Raw genomic sequence first — 19,607 nt, 5'->3', positions numbered from 1 at the left:
GGGGTGGGGGCTCTTGCCGCCTTTGCCTCCGACGTTCCCTGCCCCGCCTCGAGCGAGCGAGCAGGGGAGTGAATACCCTGGTGAGTGACCCAGGCAGCCCCACGGGGAGGGGCTCAGGAAAGTCTTCTGGGTGCGGCGGGCGTGCACACGGGACCCTCCTGCGTGGGGCAGGCTCCTTTTTCCGACGTGACCAGAATCCCGCGTAAGCGTTCACTCGGGCTGGGGCCCTGCTGGGGCCGGGGCTGCGGGACTGGTGGGGGGTCTGGGCGGTCTGTGGGGGGCCGAGGTGAGCCCCCCTCGCCGCGCATCCTTCCAGAGTGCAGCCGCGGGGCCCTGAGATAGGCCGGTGCCCGGACCCGCACGCCCTCCCCGACTTCTTGTGCCTGCAGCTGGGTCAGGGACTCCCGGACCGGACCTGTGGGCGCTGGAGGCCCGAGGAGGAGGCCTCGGACCCCCAGGACCCCCCATCCCGTTTCCTCTTCCAGGCAGCCCCTCCTTTGGGGCCTCTGCTGCAGGGAGAGGGTGGGGGAGGCTTCCGGGCTTCTCAGAAGAGTCTTTCATCTCTGTGTCTGTTGGGTCCCTGGACAGGCCTGGGTCCCCACCGTCCCACCTCACTCCTGTCCTCCCTGCTCCCCCTCCTCGTTCCCCTTCCTGTGTTTCACCCCTCCCCCCTGCTCTCTGGGCCCCTCCACACCCTCCCTCCCGTGCCCTACTTCCCTCTCCGCTCCCCTACCCGCTGCCCTGTCCTTCTCCTGGGGACCCCACCCCCAGGCCAAACCCCTGCTTCTCACAGGATCCACTCACCCAAAGGGCCTCAACCGTAAGTGAAGATTCACTGAAGCCATGAACGTTTTTATTAGAACTAAATTGATGTACACGATCAGTTCAAGAGCAGAGGGAAGGGAAAAAGCCTCTGTGCGTTCACTGCTTTTCATCAGAAACGTCTGCGTATCAACAGCCTCTCCAGGAGCCCCGGTGGGTTATCACCAATGAACTGTCTTAAACAAACAACATGGGCTTTTTCTGAATTCGCTGCAGAGCCGATTTACAACTGAATTGATGGAAGAGGCGGGTCTGCTATTAAGTTTCAGCAAATTCTGTTTGTTTGTGTCTTTGCCATTTGAACATGAAAAAAAAAGAAAAAAAATTGTTTAAAAAGAAAAAAAAATTCTAGGCAGCCAGGCAGAGTGGAGGGGACACCGGCTTGGGGTCGAGCAGATCTGAGTATGAACCCCTAGACCTGCCCCCGGGCACAAAAAAAAGTGTGCGCCTTGTGCCAAGTCATTTCAGTCCTCCGAGGCTCCGTTTCCCCATCTGTAAAATGGGCACAGAAGTTCTCAGCACTACTGAGGGTTATTTAAAGGATGTAGTGGGATTGTAATTCTAAGCCTATGTCTCCCTCCTTTCCTTCCTCTCTCCCCTTCTTCCTCCTTCTTCCCAGAATGGGCACTTTCCCAAGCAGGTGGGGAGAGGAGGTTTCGTGGCCGTGCACCTTCTTCCCTCCCGCTTGCAGACTCACGCCTGATTTCATCACGGGCACCGCACGGCGGGACCCCGGGGGGTGAGGGGGTCGCCTGTGCTGGAGAAGAGTCCCTCTGGCTGCCGGCCCCAGGTCGGCGCCCAGACCCTTTCCTGCCTCCGTTCTCCCTGCTGGGCTGAGAGGCGCCCACGGTCCCGGTCTTGAGATTCCCCGAGTCGTAGCTTCTGGGAGGCTCAGCTGCAGGGGCCGTCGGTGGGAAGCCGGGGGTGCAGCGGCCGGGTGTCCTCTCCCATCTCTGATGGGGGGGGGTGCTCCCATCGCTCCTTCTGTAGCGTCAGCCCCATAAGTGGCCGGGCTCCTGGGTCCCTTCAGCCGACAGAGGGTGCGTCTCCAGGATGCCCTAACACCCTGGCCAAAGCCTCAGCACCTCCCACCCCTGCATTAAAGTCCCTGTTTGACGGATGGGGTCCTTCCTGGGGCAACCGGGCGGCCTCAACCACAGACCGGTGTTTGAAAAGTGGACAAAGAAACATTTTTGTGCTTTAAGGCAAAGGAAGTGTGAACTAGAAGTCAGGGTCTCAGGGGACTGCGTTCACTTCAGCGCAGCCCGTGGATGGTGCGAGAGCTCCTTCTGAGTCCAGGGGGGCGGTGGGGGCCGGGGGACTATGCATCACCAGGAGTTAGAACACACAGGGATCTGCACGGGGTGGGGGGATGCCCACAGCCACGGCCACGGCCACAGCCACCGCCACGCTGTGACCGCTCAACTGTGCGGGAGCGTCTCCACAGCGCCCCCACAGGGCATGGGCTGTAACAGCAGTGGTGGTCGGCGGGGCCGCCCTCCTTCCTCCCAGCCTGTGACCTTTTGGGGTTCTCTGGGTCCAGTCAGCCACGCCCCCCCCCCGGGATCCTCGGGGCAGGCCTCGGTGGGGGGACACAGCTCTCACCAGGCAGTGGGGGCAGAAGTGAATGGAGGTGAGGGAGCTCCGTGGCCCTGCCCCATGAAGAAGGCGGTCTCTCCATCTTGGTTATGGTAGGCCAAGGGCCTCGCCCCGCCGTGGTCCTGCTGCCTGTGGGCCCAGCTCGGCCCTGCCGACCCTCGTCCTCGTGCCGAGGCAGGACCCGGGGGCCAGCCAGGACCCGACAGCACGCTATCAAAACTCGCCGCCTCCCGCAAGGACGGGGCGTGGGGGGTGCTTGTCGAGACACCTTCCGCATCCCGTGGGCTACAAACCCTCACATTGGCGGTTTCGATAATGCACGGTATGCAACAGCGAGTTTTCTAGGTTTCAGCCGAGATACTTTCTATTTTGAACCACGGGCAGTTAGCTCAGTCTGCCCGCCAAGGGCTGCTACCATTTCACCTTCAGTTGGGAAACTTCTGGATGTGTGCCCAGGGCTTTGGCTAGAGGCTGACTCTTGAGGTCTCGCTCACTGCTGGCTTTTTGCCTCCATTATGGTCTTAAAATTTGGGCAAGATCTGAAATAGAGGGGCTTTTTGGGGAGTTGGGTGGGAGCTGGTAGAGTTCTCTGGGGAGAGTGGGGAGGTTGGGGCCGGCCAGGGCTTCCCACAGTGGCAGGAAGCAGGGGACGGGACCCAAGAAAGGAGCAGAGGAGGATGGGGCTGGGGTGGGGGGTGCCCAGGGGGCAGGTCAGAGCCCCCACCTTCCCCAGAGACTCAGAGCCTGAGAGGTGGAGAACGAGTGTGGTCTCACGGCTCCGAGCCCCCCTGGCACTCTGAGAACAACTTTCTGCTTCAGAAAGACACTGCGGGGAGCGGCTGTGACGCCTTCCCCGGAGGGGCAGCCGGGCTCCCCACCCCCCGGAAGGCTGACTGCCTGGTCCCAGCTCGGCGGGACCAGCTAAGTCCTGTGTGAAGCAGCCCGGGTGTCCAGGAACCCTGCTCCGGGCTGCTCTACAAGAATGGGGGGGGCGGTTTGGAAGTCTCCAACACAGCCACAATTTCTGCCCCGGGGGAGACCCCTAGGCGCCGGGAGACCGCAGTGCGAGGGCTGTGCGGGCGTCGGTCTGGTAGCTGTCCCCACCGCTGGACGACTGAGGCCTTCCGCCCAGAATGAGGGCGCTAGTGTGGGGTACTGGTAGTACTGAGGAGCAGCTAGTGTTGGGCGCACCTGCTGCTGGGCGTAGCGGGCGGTGGCTCTGCTGGGGGACAGGGACGGGCGGGGCCCTGTGATGTTCACCGCAATCATTAAGCTCAGCCCGCCCAGAGACGGCATCTCGGAGCCCCCGGGACGGCCCTGTGGGGCACGTGCTCCTGCTCAACTCTGGCCCCGGGCGAGAGGGTCGCGCCGGACCATACAGAGGCAGGTGGGTGCGGCTGTGTGCCAATAAAACTTTATTTATAAAAACAGGCACAGGGCTGTGGGTCGCGGTTCACGGACCCCCCCCTTGGAGCAACAAGGCGGGGGGAAGCGCCTGGCCCCGGGCGAGACGCTGGAACAGGGGCCCCGACCCCGGACGACCCAGCCGCTAGGGCTCCGGAGGACAAGACCAGCTCTGTCCTGTTTGACCCGCTTGGCGCTGGATCGGGGCGGCAACCGGCCTCCTCGTCAGCACTGCCTGGGGCGTCGCCGGGACGGCCGCAGCCGCGTCCCCCCCCCCCCCCCCCCGTCCCCAACGTCGGAGAGGGCTCTGCTTTGCTCTTCTGGGCTTTTCCTTAGATGGTCAGAAGACGGGAGGAGGCCACGGTCCTGCCCGGCCGGGACGGGAGCTTGGGCCACCCACGGAGCTCACGGGGGTTATTTCCGCGAGTGGGGGAACATACAGGGGGCTTCATGCAGAAGAGGTGGCCGGCCCGGCGGCCTGGATAGGAATACCGTAGAAAAGGCACGTGATTCCGAGGTGGGCTTGGCTTCGGGGTCTGTGCTCCTGCTGGGCCGGCCGGTCCCTGGCACCTGCCTCCGGAGTGCACAGGGGGCCCCAGGGGGCCCCCGCGGTCCCAGGGACGCGGTCCAGCAGGCGGCCCGACGCCCTCCCCGGGTCCTCGGGGTCTGCATCCGGGAGGGCACAGGGCGGGGCTGGCGGTCAGTGTCGCCCGCGCTTGAGCCAGCTCCTGATGGTCCACTTCTGCCCCGAGCATCTCTGTACCACCAGCCGCAGCCCGAAGTTGGCGTCCTTGGACATTTCCACCTCTAGGCACCTGCCTGTGTCTCGACTCACGATAGGGCCGCTCTGCCAGGAGGGGAGACAGGTCGGCATGGATGCCCAGGGGGCCCGTCCTGAGAGCACCTCGGGAGTGGGGCGCTGACCGGCCCCATATGGGTCGTTGCATGGCCACCCGAGACTCTGGGGTCTGTTTCCTAGTCTTCTGTCCCCTCCTGGTTCCTCTGTCCCTCCTGGTCTCTCTGTCCCCCCACCTCCAATCCCTCTGTCCCCTCCTGGTCCCTCTGTCCCTCCTGGTCCCTCTGTCCCTCCTGGTCCCTCTGTCCCCTCGCCTCCAATCCCTCTGTCCCCCTCTGACCCCTCCACCTCTCTGTTCCTCCCCATCCCTCTGTCCCCCTCTGACCCTTCCACCTGTCTGTTCCCCCCCATCCCTCTGTCCCCTCCTGGTCCTCTGTCCTCAGGCATCTTCACCCTATCAGCTGTGTCACCTGCCTGCCTTGTTCCTGGGGTCCAAGGAGTGACTAGCACAATGGAGACAGGGCCCCTGAGACAGGGGGCTCCCGCAACTGCATCCCCACTGCCTGGCATATCCGATCTGCCCACAGGTCACCCATGCAGGCCCTCTGGTCTCCCAGACATCAAGGACCCTGGCCCAAGCCTGAGGACCTCAGGATTGTACACTGTATGTTTTCCTTTCTTTTCCAGAAAGCTCCTTCTAGCCATCCCGACCCCAACCCAGCCTCCTAGGGACCTCTGACCCTTGCTGGCTCCGCCCCCGAAACCATGACAGCTCACCCCTGCAGCCCCTCCGGTCGCTGAAGGTCCCAGCCCCCAAGGCCCAGGGCAGGGCTGCCGAGGGTGTTTATTTGTCACAGGGCTGCCTGGTGGGAGCGGAGGCAGGGAGTGTGTGGGGTTGGGGCGGGGGACGAGACCCGGGATGTCCCCTGGAAGATGCCCACTGTCAGGTGGAAGAGCCCGGGGCGGGGTGGTGGCGGGGCTGGGAGTGGCTCCCCGGGCCCAGCGCCTGGCTACCGAGTACCAAGGGCAGAGAGTTCTAGAGAAACAGGTCAGACGCACCAGGCCCTTGCCCCCAGGACCTGACGCTGTGGCCCGAGTGTCTGAGCAGATGTGAGTGGTGAAGACAGGAGAAGCCAGAGCAGGGCGCCCTCGACCGACCAGGGGACAGGTTTGGAGACCGGGAGGCCAGACAGCGGGCTAAGGGAGGAGGGGTGGGGCCACAAGCCCAGGAGAGGCTGGAGAGGCAGGAAGGAGCCCCCAGGGCCCTCGGCGCCTGACCTCAGATGCGAGAGCATGCACATCTGGGGAGTTCAGCCGCCAGGGGAGACGGCAGAGATTTAGGACACGAATGGCTTTGAGGGAGAGGGGTCGGGGGCACTCAGCAGGGCTGGAGGGAGGTGGGGTCTCCAGCAAGTCACCAGAGGGCGAGTCCTGGGCTGACCTGGGCGGAAACCTGGACGCCGGAGAAGGGCGTGCGGTGTTTGGGTGGATGCGTGTGGGGTGCAGGGGGAGCAGGGGCGCACAGAGGGCGGGAGGGGCTGCAGAGAGGGCCACACGGAGGAAGGCAGCCGGACAGAAGTGCCAGCGGGATTCGGCCCAGAGCCGCCCGGGGCTGGGAGGCCCCCTCCTGCCCCTTCCCTGGGGGCCGGCTGCCCGCAGCGACCCGCGTGTCGTTCTGGGCCAGGCAGCATCCCAGCCGGTGCCTGCTGTCGGGGAGGGGCCTGGGCCAGGGTCCCCGGGGGGTGGGGGGGGGGGGGAGTCCAGGCTGCTGCAGCAGGCAGGGAGGCCGCCACTGACTCGTCCGCCCCAGATGTTCTCGGGGCTGGAAATTCTAAGCCGGGGCCCAGCAGGGGCTGATTTCGGCAGGGAGTCCAGCCTGGCCCCCGCTTGGCCAGGAGCTGCCCTGAGGGCTTCCCGGTGGCGGTCACACCCCGTACCCTCCGGGAGGCCAGAGGAGGCGGGAGCTTGGGCGGCCACAGTGCTGTGACCAGACCGGCGGGCCCCTCCTTGGCTGTGTGGCCAGAGGTAGGTCACCAGGGGGGGTGGACCCGGGAGCGGCCGATCCAGGACCCCTGTGCCCTCACAGCTCCTCCCCCGCACCTGGGCCCCGGGGGCAGGGGTGGGGGCGGGGGGTGCTCAGTGCCCTGCTGACCTGGGTGAAGTCCCACAGCCGCTGCGCTGGCCGGGCCACGTCCTCACACGTTTTCAGGGCGGGCACGCGGCTCCTGCCGTCGTCCACCAGGCACTTGGAGTCGGGCAGGAAGGCGGTGGAGCCCAGGGGGCCCAGCTGCAGCAACCCCTCAGCGCTGTAGCGCACCAGCTGCGGGAGGACCGCGGGGACGGGCTGGGCGTCAGGGAAGGCAGGGGGGCGGGCACCGGGCGAGCCGGACGCCCCGCTCCCCTGGCCCCCCCATTCCTTCCACCGACGCCCCCCGCAGGACTGCCTCAGGCCCCTTTCCAGAACTTGGCTCAGCCCTCGGCTCCCCGGGGCCCCTCTCTCGGCCCAGAGAAGGGAAGCTCACACGTGCCCTCAGGGCGCACCACCTGCCCAGAACCACCAGGGGGTGAACGTTCACTTCCGCGTGGGGAGTGAACCCAAGTTCATGTGCGCCTGGGTCCCACTTGTTCGCAAAACACCAGGAAAGTAACCACCAAACCTCAGGCCACCCCAGCCATGTGGCCTTGGGCAAGTCACGTCACCTCCCTGCGTCCACGTCCTTGTCTGTACGCAGGAGGTCGTGACGGCACCTGCCTGGCTGGGCTACTGGAAGGATCCAGGAGGCACGACACAAAAGTGCTTAAAAAGCAGCTCACGCTCAGTCAACAAGCAGGTGCTACAGCCGCGTCTCTCTCCCCTCCCTGCCCCGTCTTTTCCCGCTCACGCGTGAGCACGTGCACATACAGGCACACGTGTGGACATGCACAACGCACACACACCTATGCATACACGTGCACACATGCACGCACGCACCCACACACGTGCACATGCACACGTGTACACACACGCACCCACACATATGTGCATGTACACGCATATATGCACACGTGTACACACGCACACGCATGCATGCACCCACACGCGTACACACGTGACGCACCCATGAATACACACACATGCACACACGTACACGCGCACAACACACTCATGCATGCACGCGCACACATGCACACACGTGTACATACGCACACACCCAAGCGCACGCATGCACGCACCCACCCACGTACACACACGTGACGCACACATGAATACACACACGTGTACACACGCACCCACCCACATGCACACGTCCATGTGTACACACATGCACCCATACACATGTACACATATGCACACGTGTACACACATGCATGCGCGCACCCACACGTGTACACACATGATGCACCCATGAATACACTCACACGTATACACGCACACACTCGTGCATGCACACGCACATATGCACACATGTACACGCACCCATGCACACGCACACGCACTGCCCGAATGCACTGCGGGACCCCCCCCCCCGAAGGCTGTATTTTCCGGCACAATCTTATGGAACACAAGCTGTAATGCTGCCTCCCGCCCTGCACGCTCCGTAGCTGTGACTTTGACCCCTCCTGTTAAGGGTGGGGACCTACAGTCTCCCCCGGATCTTTCTGGGGAGCGAGTGGACACCACGAACGTGCCGTCTGACTCCTGAAGCTGGGTGTAAACGGTCGTGACGCCCCTGTTCTCCTGGGGTGCTTGCCCTGGGAACCAGCAGCCTGGGGAGAGGCCACGTGGGGAGGCTCCGAGGTCCTCCTGAGCTGACGGCCGGGCGAGCGCCAGCCCAGAAGGGGATCTGCAGCCTCGCCGTGGCCTGGCTGGTGCTGTACGAGCCCAACGGCACGTGTGAGCCCCTCCAGGAGGGTCGTGTGGGCCATGTCGTTTATGGTGTCCCCTCTCATGCCGCAGGACTCGCTGGGGAAAACTTTGGTCCACTGATCCCCTCCGGTGGCTCCTCGTCGGGCGTGTTCAGAGATGCCCAGTGGGACGTGGCCCCTCACATCGGGTGCCAGCCGGAGAACGGGCCAGCGGACCGGATTTCCTCCTGGAGGCCACGCTTGCCTCCCAGTGGGTGACTGTCTTGTCTCAATCCCAGCTGCTGCGGGACGAAGCTGCAGGAGGCGGCCGGGGGCACCCACGCTCTCCGCTCCAGTGCCACAGCCCGCCACGAACCACCGGGGGCCTCGTGGACACGACAGCTTCTCGCTGCCCAGGCCGGCACAGGTCACCGCGACGTTCCCCCGGACGACGTCCGAGAGCGCGGCTGAGACTCAGAGAGTGCCTTTGGGGGAGCTGAGGGTCACTTGGGGAAAGCACCCTGGGGTCTGGCTGAAATAACAGCAACACGCACCAAACAGAAGCACTGCCTTCGCCAGCAGCGGGTCCCCTCGGGGCCAGAATCCCCGGGCTCTCCGCCGGGGCCACCTCGTCCGCATCCCCAGACCTGCCCCTGTGCCGCCTGGTGCCGCCGGCCCGGGCGCTGGGCATCGGTATGCGCGTTGCTAAGTCCCCTCAGGTGATTCGGGCTGGAGACCGGGCTGAAGATCACGTGGGAGGAGCTCAGCCGGTAAGGACCAGTGGGGACCGTGACACCTCCCCGGTTCTGCCCACGCCGTGGCAGACGCCTTCCCACGTGATCCACTTTGGTCCGCACCACAGCCCCGACAGGTTAAGTACCTTTAGGGTCCCATCTGCTGGATGGGGAAACTGAGGCGAGGGATGTGACGTGACTCGCCCAGGGCTTGTTTGGCTCCAAAAGCCCTGGTCTCGGTGTATCTGGGGCGGGGGTTTCCCTGAGGGTCTCCGCGCTGCCCGAAGCCTGGACCCAGCCTGCTGCGACCCGCCCCTCCTGCACGCACCTCCCCCCGTCGTGGGGTGCAGCTGCCCCTCGCACCTGAGAGGACATCCCGTGGCAGGGGTAGAGGATCGCGTGGTCGTCGTCTTCCGCTCCCTGGTCCAGGCAGTAGCCACTGGCTTTGCTGTTTCTCACCTACAATCAGAAACCGAAGGAGAAACCCCGTTGTTGGGGGGTCCCAAAGGCCAGCGCGAAACCGCCCCCCTTCCCCAAGGGGCAGAGAAGCCTGCTCTGCCGGAGAACGTGAGCTCCAGGAACAGACAGGCCAGCCCGCACCGTCCACCCGGGCACCCTTCTTGCTGTGCACTGAGCGCGAGCCCAGGGCCGGAGGGCGCGCGCTCCTCCCACACGGGGCCCGGGTCCCCCTGGAGCGGCAGACGCCCCGACTGAAGGGAGACTGCCCTCCCCGCCAGCACAGACCAGGGTGACGGGATGGGGACACAGCGTCCTATTGCCAGCTCTACAGAGCTGCGTGCGCTGGTGCAGGCGAGGGCCCGTGCGGCGGGCACGTGGACCCATGTGTGTGTTCTGTTTGCACTTACGTGCGTGCTCTGTGCATACAAGCCCGGCTACGTGCGTGTGGATGCGTTGGCCCGCACATCTCCGTGGTCAGGGAGCAACCGCTCACCTGACGTTTTGTGTCGAGTATCGTGCGTCTTCGTGAGCACAGGCGGGCACCTTTGGGTGTGTGCCCCTGAGGGAAGGTGTGTCAGTAGCTCGCTGTGTGTGCTTGTGAGCCAGACTGTGTGCAAACGTACCCTTTCAGGTCTCACACACATACACATACGTGTGTGCAGACGCTAATGCACTCAGGGGTCCGCGTTCGTGCACGTGGATGTGTGTCCACACACATGTGTGGACGTGTCTGTGCACACGTACGTGCGTGCACATGTCCCTGTGTCTACTCTGTGTGCTTCCGTACGCGTGAGTACCCGCGTGAGCATGGGCTCTTACACTGCTTCGCGCACGTGTGCACGAGAACCCGTATGCGCACCGCGCTGGCTGGCTGGTGGCGGGCACGCGGGTGCGCGTCCAGGCGGGAAGCCTGCCCGACCCGCCCGCGTGGGGCCCCCCAGGTGGAGGCGGTACCTCTCCGTACGTGAGGGTGTCGTTGTAGGTCCGCATCTCCGGGTACACGTTCTCTAGGTACCACTTGAAGCTGCGGCATTTCAGCCTCTGGCGAAGCGCCAGCCGCTCAGACACGTCCCCGAAGTCCACCCCTGGGTTCTGCAAGGCGGGAAGCGAGGCGGGAGCTGGCCGTGTCCCCCCGCCCCCCCCGCCCGTGACAGACAGGGGAGCAGCCCCACCCCTCAGGGCTTGACCAGCGGCGGCCCCCGGCCCTCCCAGGACCCGTGCTGGCCCGGCTGTTCCCGAAGGGGAGGGCCTGGCCTGTCCTGCCTGCTGGAGACCAGCCCCGGCCGGACAGACGGCCACGGGCTGTGTGCTGGCTCGTCCCCATGCACACACTCCAAAGAAACGACTTGCCCTCGGCCCCCACCCCCGCCCCCTGGGAGACGACCTCTGAGCCCTCGGATCATCCCGCCTGTCACCGAGCGTCTACCTGGGGTTTAGGCCCGACAGTCTATGCCGCAGGGCGATCTCTGGGGGGCTTTGGGCCGTGGTGGGGTATCAGCGTGACCTACGGACTACGGTCAGCCGTGCGGAGGCTGGCTCCTGCGTGGACAAGCCCCAGGCTTGGGTTGGTGTCCCTGGTTGTTGACCCGCCATGCGGACCGCCACACGGCGTGCCTGGGAGAGGTGCGTGCTGTCTATATGAGCCCTGGGACTCTGTATTCTCTCGCTGTAAGAAACCACAGGCTGAGCAGCACAGCTTTTTGGAGTTCTGGGTCCTTCTGGCCGAACGTTGAAGCTGAGGGTGGCCTTGGGGCCCCCAACACCGTGATAGGCACCGAGCCCTCTGTGAGTGGGTCTGGGAGAGTGCCTTCCCAGGCCAGGGTGCCCGGGGCTCCAATGCCAGCCAAGCCCGGTGGGGAGGTCGCTGCCCAGGGAGAGCCCCTCTCCCTCCTCCACGTGGTGGCTGTGGCCACAGAGGAGCCCCTCACAGCCTTCACACGAGCAGCAGGTGAGTCCGGGCAGGGGGCGGGGAGCGCGGGGCTACAATGAGACGGGGGGGAGGGCGTCTGCCAGCCTCTGGTCCGGAGCTGTGGACCCTGCGTGCACGCGGCCTGCAGGCCCCGTGGTGACAATGCCCAGGTTCCCTTTTGAGGGTAATGGGGTCGTTTCCTGAATGGGGTCCCTTGGTGGAATATGAGGGTTCATAAGGGACTGTGTGCCCTCCTTCCATCTCTGATAAACGTGTGTGTGTTTCCACGGTGTCGCTCACGTGGCTGGAAACTACCGCTCGAGGAGCCTCCGTGCCCCCCACCCCCGTCCCCACCTGGGACAGCGGCCTTGTGAGCAGGTGGCCCAGCCTGGCCCTCCAGCAGCGTCACCCAGACTCTGGGCATGCCCTGTTGGTTTGGGAGGTTAGCTGGTGGCAGCGAGAAATGCACGTCACGGAGATGAGTGGTGTTTCTGCAACTTGTGTTACGTAGCGGGCGTTCTACACGTGGGCAGATAATCACACACACGTGTACACGTGTGTGCAGGCTCATGACGCGCGATCTGGCGCTTACGGTGTGTTTTTCACAAAGCCGTGTCCGGGACGGGTGTCCCCAGGGCCCCCAGCCTCGCACCCTCCGGTGGCCGGGGAAGCCACACGTGAGTGAAGGCTGGTTCCACAGCCGAGGCGCCGGGACCGGCAGCCCAGACATCGCCCCACGTGAGGGGCAGCCTCTGCTGGGTACCCGCCCTCATTACCGTCACGGAGGCCGGGGAACCGGGTCTTCTGGGTTTTCAAGAGAAGCCAGATTACAGGCTATTTACGGGACTCGGTTGACCACAAAGTAAAAACAAACAGCAACCCCTAACTAGATGTGGGTCGAAACTGCAAGGACCAAAGAGACAGGAAGCAACCCAGGTATCCGAAGACGGTGTCCGTGGACAGAAGGCCGGCTAGACCAACCATGGTCCACCCATATGTGGAAGGTGACCCGGCCATGGAAAGGAAGCACTGGTACCCTGACACCCGCCACACGTGGACGGAGCTGAGAACATGGTGCTCCGTGCAAGGAGCCAGACAAAAGAGAAGTGCCGTGGGCCCCATTTACGGAAGGAAGCGTCTGGAACAGGTAAATCCTGGGACAGAGAAGACGGCCGGGTGCTGAGGGCTGGGGGGCGGCAGACGGGGATTAGCTGCCTACCAGGTTCCGTGATTTTTTGGGGGACTAGGCAGGTGGGTGGTCGCGCGGCACTGTGGGTGTGTGCAAGGCCCCAGAACTGCGCGGTTTAAAAGGGCTAAAATGGAGGGGCGCCTGGGTGGCTCAGTCGGTTGAGCGTCTGATGAGACTTCGGCTCAGGTCACGATCTCGCGGTTCGTGGGATCGAGCCCCGCGTCGGGCTCTGTGCTGACTGCTCGGAGCCTGGCGCCTGCTTCGGATTCTGTGTCTCCCTCTCTCCCTCTCTCTGACCCTCCCCCGCTCACGATCTGTCTCTCTCAGAAATAGTCAGAAACAAAAGGCCGCAATGCAGACTCTATACCGCATATAACTGGCCACGAGAAAGCACAAGCAAACAGCACGCAGGGTGCAGCGGGGCGGGCGGCGAGCTGGGGCTGCACGCGCTGCCAGAGCCCACGTCCGGCGAGACCCCGTGCTTGTGCGTCTGCACGTGGGCCCCGGGTCCTTGCTGGCATCACCACGGGGCGCGGCGAGGCTTGCTCGCAGCCGCCGGCCCCCCCCCGCCCTGCCGCGCCCCGGCTTACGGTCATGGGGATGTTCCAGGCCATGTACACGTGGGACTTGAAGCTGTCCATCCACACCTCCGCTGCCCGCAGGGCGTTGCGCTTGGCGTAGTAGTCGATGTCGTTGTTGTAGGGCTTCTTGCTGCGCTCGATGTGGGCCACGCGGGAGCAGGGGAGCACCTCCATGCTGCCGCCACACTGCCACACCTGTGGGGACACAGCACGGCCGCCCGCGGCCCCAGGACCCATGCTCCAGAGCCTGCTCCGGGGAGATGGCCTCCCCTTCCGGGTCTCCCACCACATTCGTCTCTCCTGCCCGCTGCCCCCCTGCCCTGTGCTTGCTCCATGCGGGGGGAGGGGGTCCTGGTCCGGGGGCTTCAACACCAGCCGCTGCCCCCCCGCCGGAGGAACAAGCCCACAATCCAGTCTGGAAAGAGCAGGCCAACCATCCAGACACCCTCGACCCGCGGTGCTGGCCGCGCAAACGCTGCCTCAAGCACCCCAGACACACCCGGTCTCGGCCAAAGAAAGCGTCTTACAGCTGCTTCCCAGAGCGTAGGACTCCCTGAAGTCCCTAACTGTCCCCAAAGACCCTGACCCACAGGCGCACCGTCCTCTCGTCTGTCTCAGTGCACAGCCTGACCATCCAGACACCCTCTTGGGGCTGCCGCTCACTCACTACAGAGCCGAGCCCTTGTTTGGGGAAGGTGACGGGGGATCCCTGCCTCCTCCCCTGCCCGACTTTGCCTTCAGAAAGCAGGGGAAGGAGGAGGGACATCTCGCAGCTGAGGGTCCCTGTCCTGACGCCCCACACGGCCGCAACAAGTCATGTCCAGGCAGGTGGGACGTCCTGTGTGCAGGGGGAGGCTGGGGGTTCCTCACGGGTTCCCAGCACGCGGCCAACAGTCTCCCCCTGCTGGGCTCCTAGCCCGTGGGGGACCTGCGCTCTGCCTGCTGCACAGAGCCCAGGGGACAGCGCCAGCTCCTTCACGCTGACGGTGGGGACCCTGCCCCCAGTGCCTGGTCCTGGGAGGCTGCAGGGCAGCGGGGAGGCTGGGGACGCAGCTGGATGCCTGCTGAGCCAGGAATGTTCCAGAAGGCAAACACGGAAGCGCCACAGTGGGAGCCTGGCGGACCTGCGGGGACGGCGCCGTGATTACCCCCCCACCCTCGCCCCGGGCCTTCTGCAGCCGCCATCACTGTGCATCCTGGAGGGGCCTCCGTGCCTCAGCTGGCCCCTGGTGCTCCCAGGGCTCCCTGCCCCCACCTGTCTCTCCTCTGCTCTCCCCATGGCCCCAGGGCCTTTGCACCTGCCCACAAGCCTCTGCTCAGATGCCTCCTTTTTGTGGTCCCCTCCTCACTCTCTGATGTGACGCTGCAGCCCCTTGGTCCCGTCACCCCTGGTCTGTCTGTCCCTCTGAGGCCTGCGCTCCGGGACCACGGCCCCACCCACTGCACTCAGAACAAAACGGGTGCGTGGTCAGCACTCAACGCAGGCTGTTCGATGGATGAATGAATTCACGTTCAGGAATCTGTTAGCAACCGCCAGACCTGCCCAGCAGGACTTTCTGCGGCGAGGGGCGTGTTCTAGATCTGGGCCGCCAAAAGGTGAGCCACAGCTGCGCCCCGCCACTGAGCCCTTGAAACGTGTGCGGCTGGTGCGGCCACCCTGGAAGGCGCGGCCACAGGACAGGATGGCGGGAAAGGCCCCACTCAGTCTGGTTCAGTGGCCTCAAGCCTTAGTTACGTGAGGGCGGCTGGACACAGACTCGCACGTGGGGCTTTGTGGGCGAGCTCAGGGCCCCGTCAGACCCCCATCTTTCCTGGGCAACATTCGGCCACGGTCTCTCTCCTCCGCTCAGAAAGGCGAGAGCGTTTCCGGATGGCGGGAGCTGGGGTCATTCTCCCCGTCCTCCGGGCTGGGCCCCACAGGGTGCTCAGGGTTGGGGGGCGAGGGCCGCAGGTGCCTGAGGTTAAGGGGGCATCTGCAACCTTCCCCAAGCCGCTGGACGCGCAGGAACACACCCGCCTGGCATCCCAACAGCACCGTGGGCTCGGGATTTCGGGGTGGAGGGGGGACATCCCCACTCACTTTGCAAGCACCCCAACGGTGGAGGAAAGGACAAACGCCCGCCGACCAGGCCTCACCCAGGTCGGCGTGCTGACGCACAACCCCCCTCCCGGAGCCCGGCCGTCAAATCTCTGCATTGGAGCCCGTGGACGACCCTACCGAGGGCAGAGACCGTCGCCCGAGCCCCCGGGTGCGTGATTTGCGCACACCAGACAGGAGCAGAGCGGCCGAGTGCCGGGTCCCAGCTGGGGCCCCAGGACACCCTGCTCGGGCCTCAGCTCCCTGTGCCCCGGCCACCACCACAAGGACGAGCAGGGGCCGGCCCTCCGGAGAGGGCGTGGTCGGCCCATGGCTTCGCGGGCTAAGGAAATGGCTCCTAAGCCGCAAAGTCCGAAGGGAGGCTCCCCAGCCGGGAGCTACCTGATGCAGCTGTGAGGGGCGGCTGCACGCGGGGGCTACGCAGCGAACCCTAGTCAACACCTGCTGCCCGGGACAGGCCCCGTTCACGCCTGCTGACCTGACGTCCTGGTCCACAGCAACTCTCGAGGGCGTCCCGGTGGACGACGAAGCACGCGGTCGCCTTGCTCTTGTCGGAGGCCTGCGCGCCCGTCACACTGGTAGGTGTGCGTCCGAGAGGGGGCTGCACCGAGGGGCCGTCCGCCTCCCCCACAAACACTCCCAGGGACATCGCCTGCAGGCCCCAGCGAATGACACGCTCCCCTGCGCCGAGTGGAGGCAGCGAAGGCCGCCGTGGGGGGTGAAACCCCCCCGGGAGCCTCGCCCACACCCCCAAACCAGGACAGAGCGAGCAGGACGTAGGCAGGTGAGCTCGCCCAGGGTTCTGGGCATCACCGGATGGACAGCTGCTGTGCGGGGCAGGAGCAAGGTAGGGCCGGCGGGGGCACTTCTACGTGGAGGTGACGGGGCCAAGGCTCCGGTGACATCATGGACCCCACTTTCCCACTCCCTTGTAGCTAGAGGAGGCCGTGCCAGACAGTTCTGGCCAACGAGACTAGAGCAGAGGTCTCGGGGTGGGGCTTGTAGGAAAGCTACGGCTTACCCTGATTAGAAAAAAAAAGAAACAGACTCAGCTGCAGGGCCCTTTGCCCTTCTTTCTGGATACGGACATGAGGTCTGGAGGAGTGGCAGCCACTCTGTGGCCGGGAGGCAACCATCGTGAGGCTCAGGGTCTATACAGCAGGGCCGGCCGGCCGTCGGAAAGTTAGAGCCGTCAGCTCTGTGCTTCGTGAGGAAAGTGGAGCCCCCCATCTGCTCAAGCCTCTGTTGGTGGGGATCCTGTCGCTGTGTTCCTGACTGAGGAGGCTGGACTAGGTGGTGCCGGGAGGACAGAAAGCCCAACGACCCCGTGTCAGTGCGGCGCAGGGTTAATTCTGGTGGAAACAGGGGTGGAGGCACCGAGAGGTCAGGAGACGGGCCCAGGGTCACACGGCCGGCTCGTGGTGCGGCAGGCAGCCTGGAATGTTGCGTGAACCCCTCTCAGCCCGGAGGCACCACGGAACTGAGTCACACCCGCCTGTGTCTCAACCAGTAATTATCTCCGTCAACCCCGTCAACTGCCCCCCAAACAGAACAGCAGACGCGAAGGGGGGACCAGGCGTCAGGTCGGCAGGCAGCCGTGCAGACGGAAGGAGCGCGGGGCAGGGGGACCTCAGCCCCTCGGATCCCAGCTCCTCGGACGTCCTGCCGGTGCCAGGGGGCGCGCGGTCACCGTGGAGCGGTCGGACGGTCCCCACCGTGGCGGCGCACTGTGGGCCCGCAGGGCTGGGACTGAGACCCGCCGCGGCCTGGCCGCCACGTCTGCCGCGGGCCGGCGCTCTCAGAACGTTGGGAAGCCAGGAGCCGCCTGCGCGATTCCCCGGTCCCTCCTCGCCCCCCCCCCCCAGCACAGTCACCCCCGGGGGGCTTCAACCGCGTCCACGCGGCTACAGGAGGGGGCGTGCCCCACAGCAGTTTCTGGAGACGCCCTCTGGACCCTGAGCTCATTTGAGGCGCCAGGAGCGCGGCCCCAGCCCTCAGGGCCCTGGGCTTCTCGGCCAGCCTGCCCACCTTCACCCGCGCTGAGCTGTCCCCGTGCAGTGAGGCTGTCAGCCCGGCACGCGGAGCACCGCCCCCGGAGAGCCGTTGTCACCTGCCCTGTGCTCAGTCAGAGTCTGCGGGGGCCTCACGCTCATCCGCTACACCACGCACGCCCACGTGCACACGTGCACGCTCAGCCCTCCGTCCCTCCCGTCTGTGACAGCCCCCCCGATGGAACGGGCCGCGGTTCCACGGGGCCACCCTCCTGCCCCGTGGCGAGGCCACTCCGGAGGCCACGGGGCCTCTGCTCTCCAGGCGGGGCGGGAGCCCCGTGCCGATGCATCCGGAGGCTCCCGGCAGACCCGTGCGCTCCCAAGGCTTTCCGTGTCGGCTCCACGCAGCATCGCTGTGGCCTCCGTGGGGAGTGGGGGCCCCCGACTCACAGTTCACTCCGCGGGCCTCACCACCTCCCTGGGAAGACACACCGAAAACGTCGGTTGCAGGCGGAGAGGCCCCCGTGGCCAACTTTGGCCATGCTGGACAGCTGGGGTGCAGCGGGAGGGGGCCCATGGAGGGCATCCATGGAGGGCGACCACGGAGGACTGCCCGGGGTCGAGACAGGCAGAGCACACGTGGCTCCCGGGTGCTCAGCATGGCCTAGGCCATGAGCGGTGCGGGTGGTCGGGCTCTCCTTCATCAGTGTCTGCATCACAACGTCTGAGAAGCACCTTGCGGAGATCAGCGTGGGCGGGGTGGGGGGCGGAGGCGGCCACTGTGTCGGCCACGCTCCCACCCACGGCTTGGGCACTCCCGACCCCTCCAAACAGATGCTAGCCCCGAAACCAGGCCAGCCCAGCAGCCCCGAAGTGCAGGGACAGGCCGGGCCGTGGGTGGGGCTGGGGACACACCCGTCCCAGGACTGTTCAGGAGGGAGGGCTGCCCCAACGGGGTGTGGAGAAGAGGGGGTTGATTCTGGAGCGCTCAGATGTTCGTGGCCGTGACGGGCTCATTCAGAAGGGGGCCAGTCCTGCGCCGCGTGGACGAGGCAGGCAGGGAGACCGGTCCGATTCCGCTGCTGCGGAGGGAAAAGCCAGGCCTGTGTGTGAATCTCGCCTGCTGGTTTTCTGTGTCTGATGACGTGACTCCTGGGCCTCGCTGTCCTCAGGGTGGAGGGACCGTCCTCCTGGACTAGCCGATTCCCAGGGGCAGCAGACAGCCTGCCTGAGGGGCTCCCTTGGCGTGCAAACCACCCGGCCCAGGACAGCCTCCGGCCCAGCCTCCTCCAGCCTGGCCTCCTGGCCCCAAATGCCCCCTGTGGCCTGGCTGCCCCACCCCTGGGCCCCCGAGGAACACCCTCTCCTCAGAGGCAGCTGGGCCCTGACCTGCTGGCCTTACCACACCCGAAGGCCGGCAGCCGGCCGGGGGCTCGGACAGTGGGACCTCGGGCCCGTTCCCCAGGCGGTCGCCTCACACGGGCCCCACTGTCGTCCCACAGCTGGGGTGAGGAAGGTTCCAGCCTCTTGCAAAATCAGAGTGTGCTGCTTTGAGGGTGAAGACGCGGGCCGTGGAGGGGCCCTCCCCCAGGGCGTCCTCGCCTGGCTCTCTGGTCCAGCCCACGAGAAGCACACTCGGGAAAAAATGCTGCACAGACGTCCTGGGCCTTGCAGGCCCAACGGGGCCCACGTCTTCCAGCCACTTTGGCAGAACAGAAGTAACGAGGTTTCATCCGCGACCTGCCCAGGGTCCTCATCTCTCACTCGTGGGATTTGCAGGTGGCACAGCACAGGCTTCCAGGGACAGAAATAATTCCTTGCTCTGGGTGGCATTACTGCGTGTGCAGACGCAGTCATGTCTAAACTAAGGCTCCGTGGAATGCGTTCCCGGGCTCTTCAGGCAGGAAGGACTTTCTGAGCACGGTCCTCAGCTCCCGGTGACACTGTTTCTTTAATAGCCGCCTTGACTGAGACTGTTCAATAAGCCCACCTAAGGAGACACCCTTCCCCACCCACCTGGCCATCCCCATCCGTTTGTTCACCTGCCCTCCCATGCATCCACCCACCCACCCACCTGAACACCCATCGCACCCCTCCCTCTCTCCCTCCCTCCCTCCATCCCTCCATCCGTCCATCCATCTGTCCATCCATCAATCCATCCATCCATCCATCCATCCATTCACCCACCTATACACTCATC

The 19,607-nt window shown here is 65.1% G+C and overlaps 1 protein-coding gene across 3 annotated transcripts in view; it reads right to left on the bottom strand.

The window, feature by feature from the left end:
- Nucleotides 1-836: 836 nt before the first annotated feature.
- GALNT9 (polypeptide N-acetylgalactosaminyltransferase 9) overlaps nt 837-19,607 on the bottom strand; it is an 86,610-nt gene continuing 67,839 nt past the window's right edge. For all 3 annotated transcript variants that reach the window (XM_040464183.1, XM_040464184.1, XM_040464185.1), the window contains 5 exons: nt 13,328-13,513; nt 10,594-10,731; nt 9,544-9,639; nt 6,774-6,941; nt 837-4,672 (listed from right to left, as the gene is read on the bottom strand). In XM_040464183.1, coding sequence (XP_040320117.1) covers nt 4,526-4,672; nt 6,774-6,941; nt 9,544-9,639; nt 10,594-10,731; nt 13,328-13,513 — 735 coding nt within the window. In that variant the 3' untranslated portion in view covers nt 837-4,525. The remainder of the gene's footprint in view (nt 4,673-6,773; nt 6,942-9,543; nt 9,640-10,593; nt 10,732-13,327; nt 13,514-19,607) is intronic.

Source organism: Herpailurus yagouaroundi, unplaced genomic scaffold, assembly GCF_014898765.1.
Source record: "Herpailurus yagouaroundi ecotype Mexico unplaced genomic scaffold, PumYag 437, whole genome shotgun sequence".
Taxonomy (NCBI): Eukaryota; Metazoa; Chordata; class Mammalia; order Carnivora; family Felidae; genus Herpailurus; species Herpailurus yagouaroundi.
This window is presented reverse-complemented; position numbering and strand designations above follow the sequence as displayed.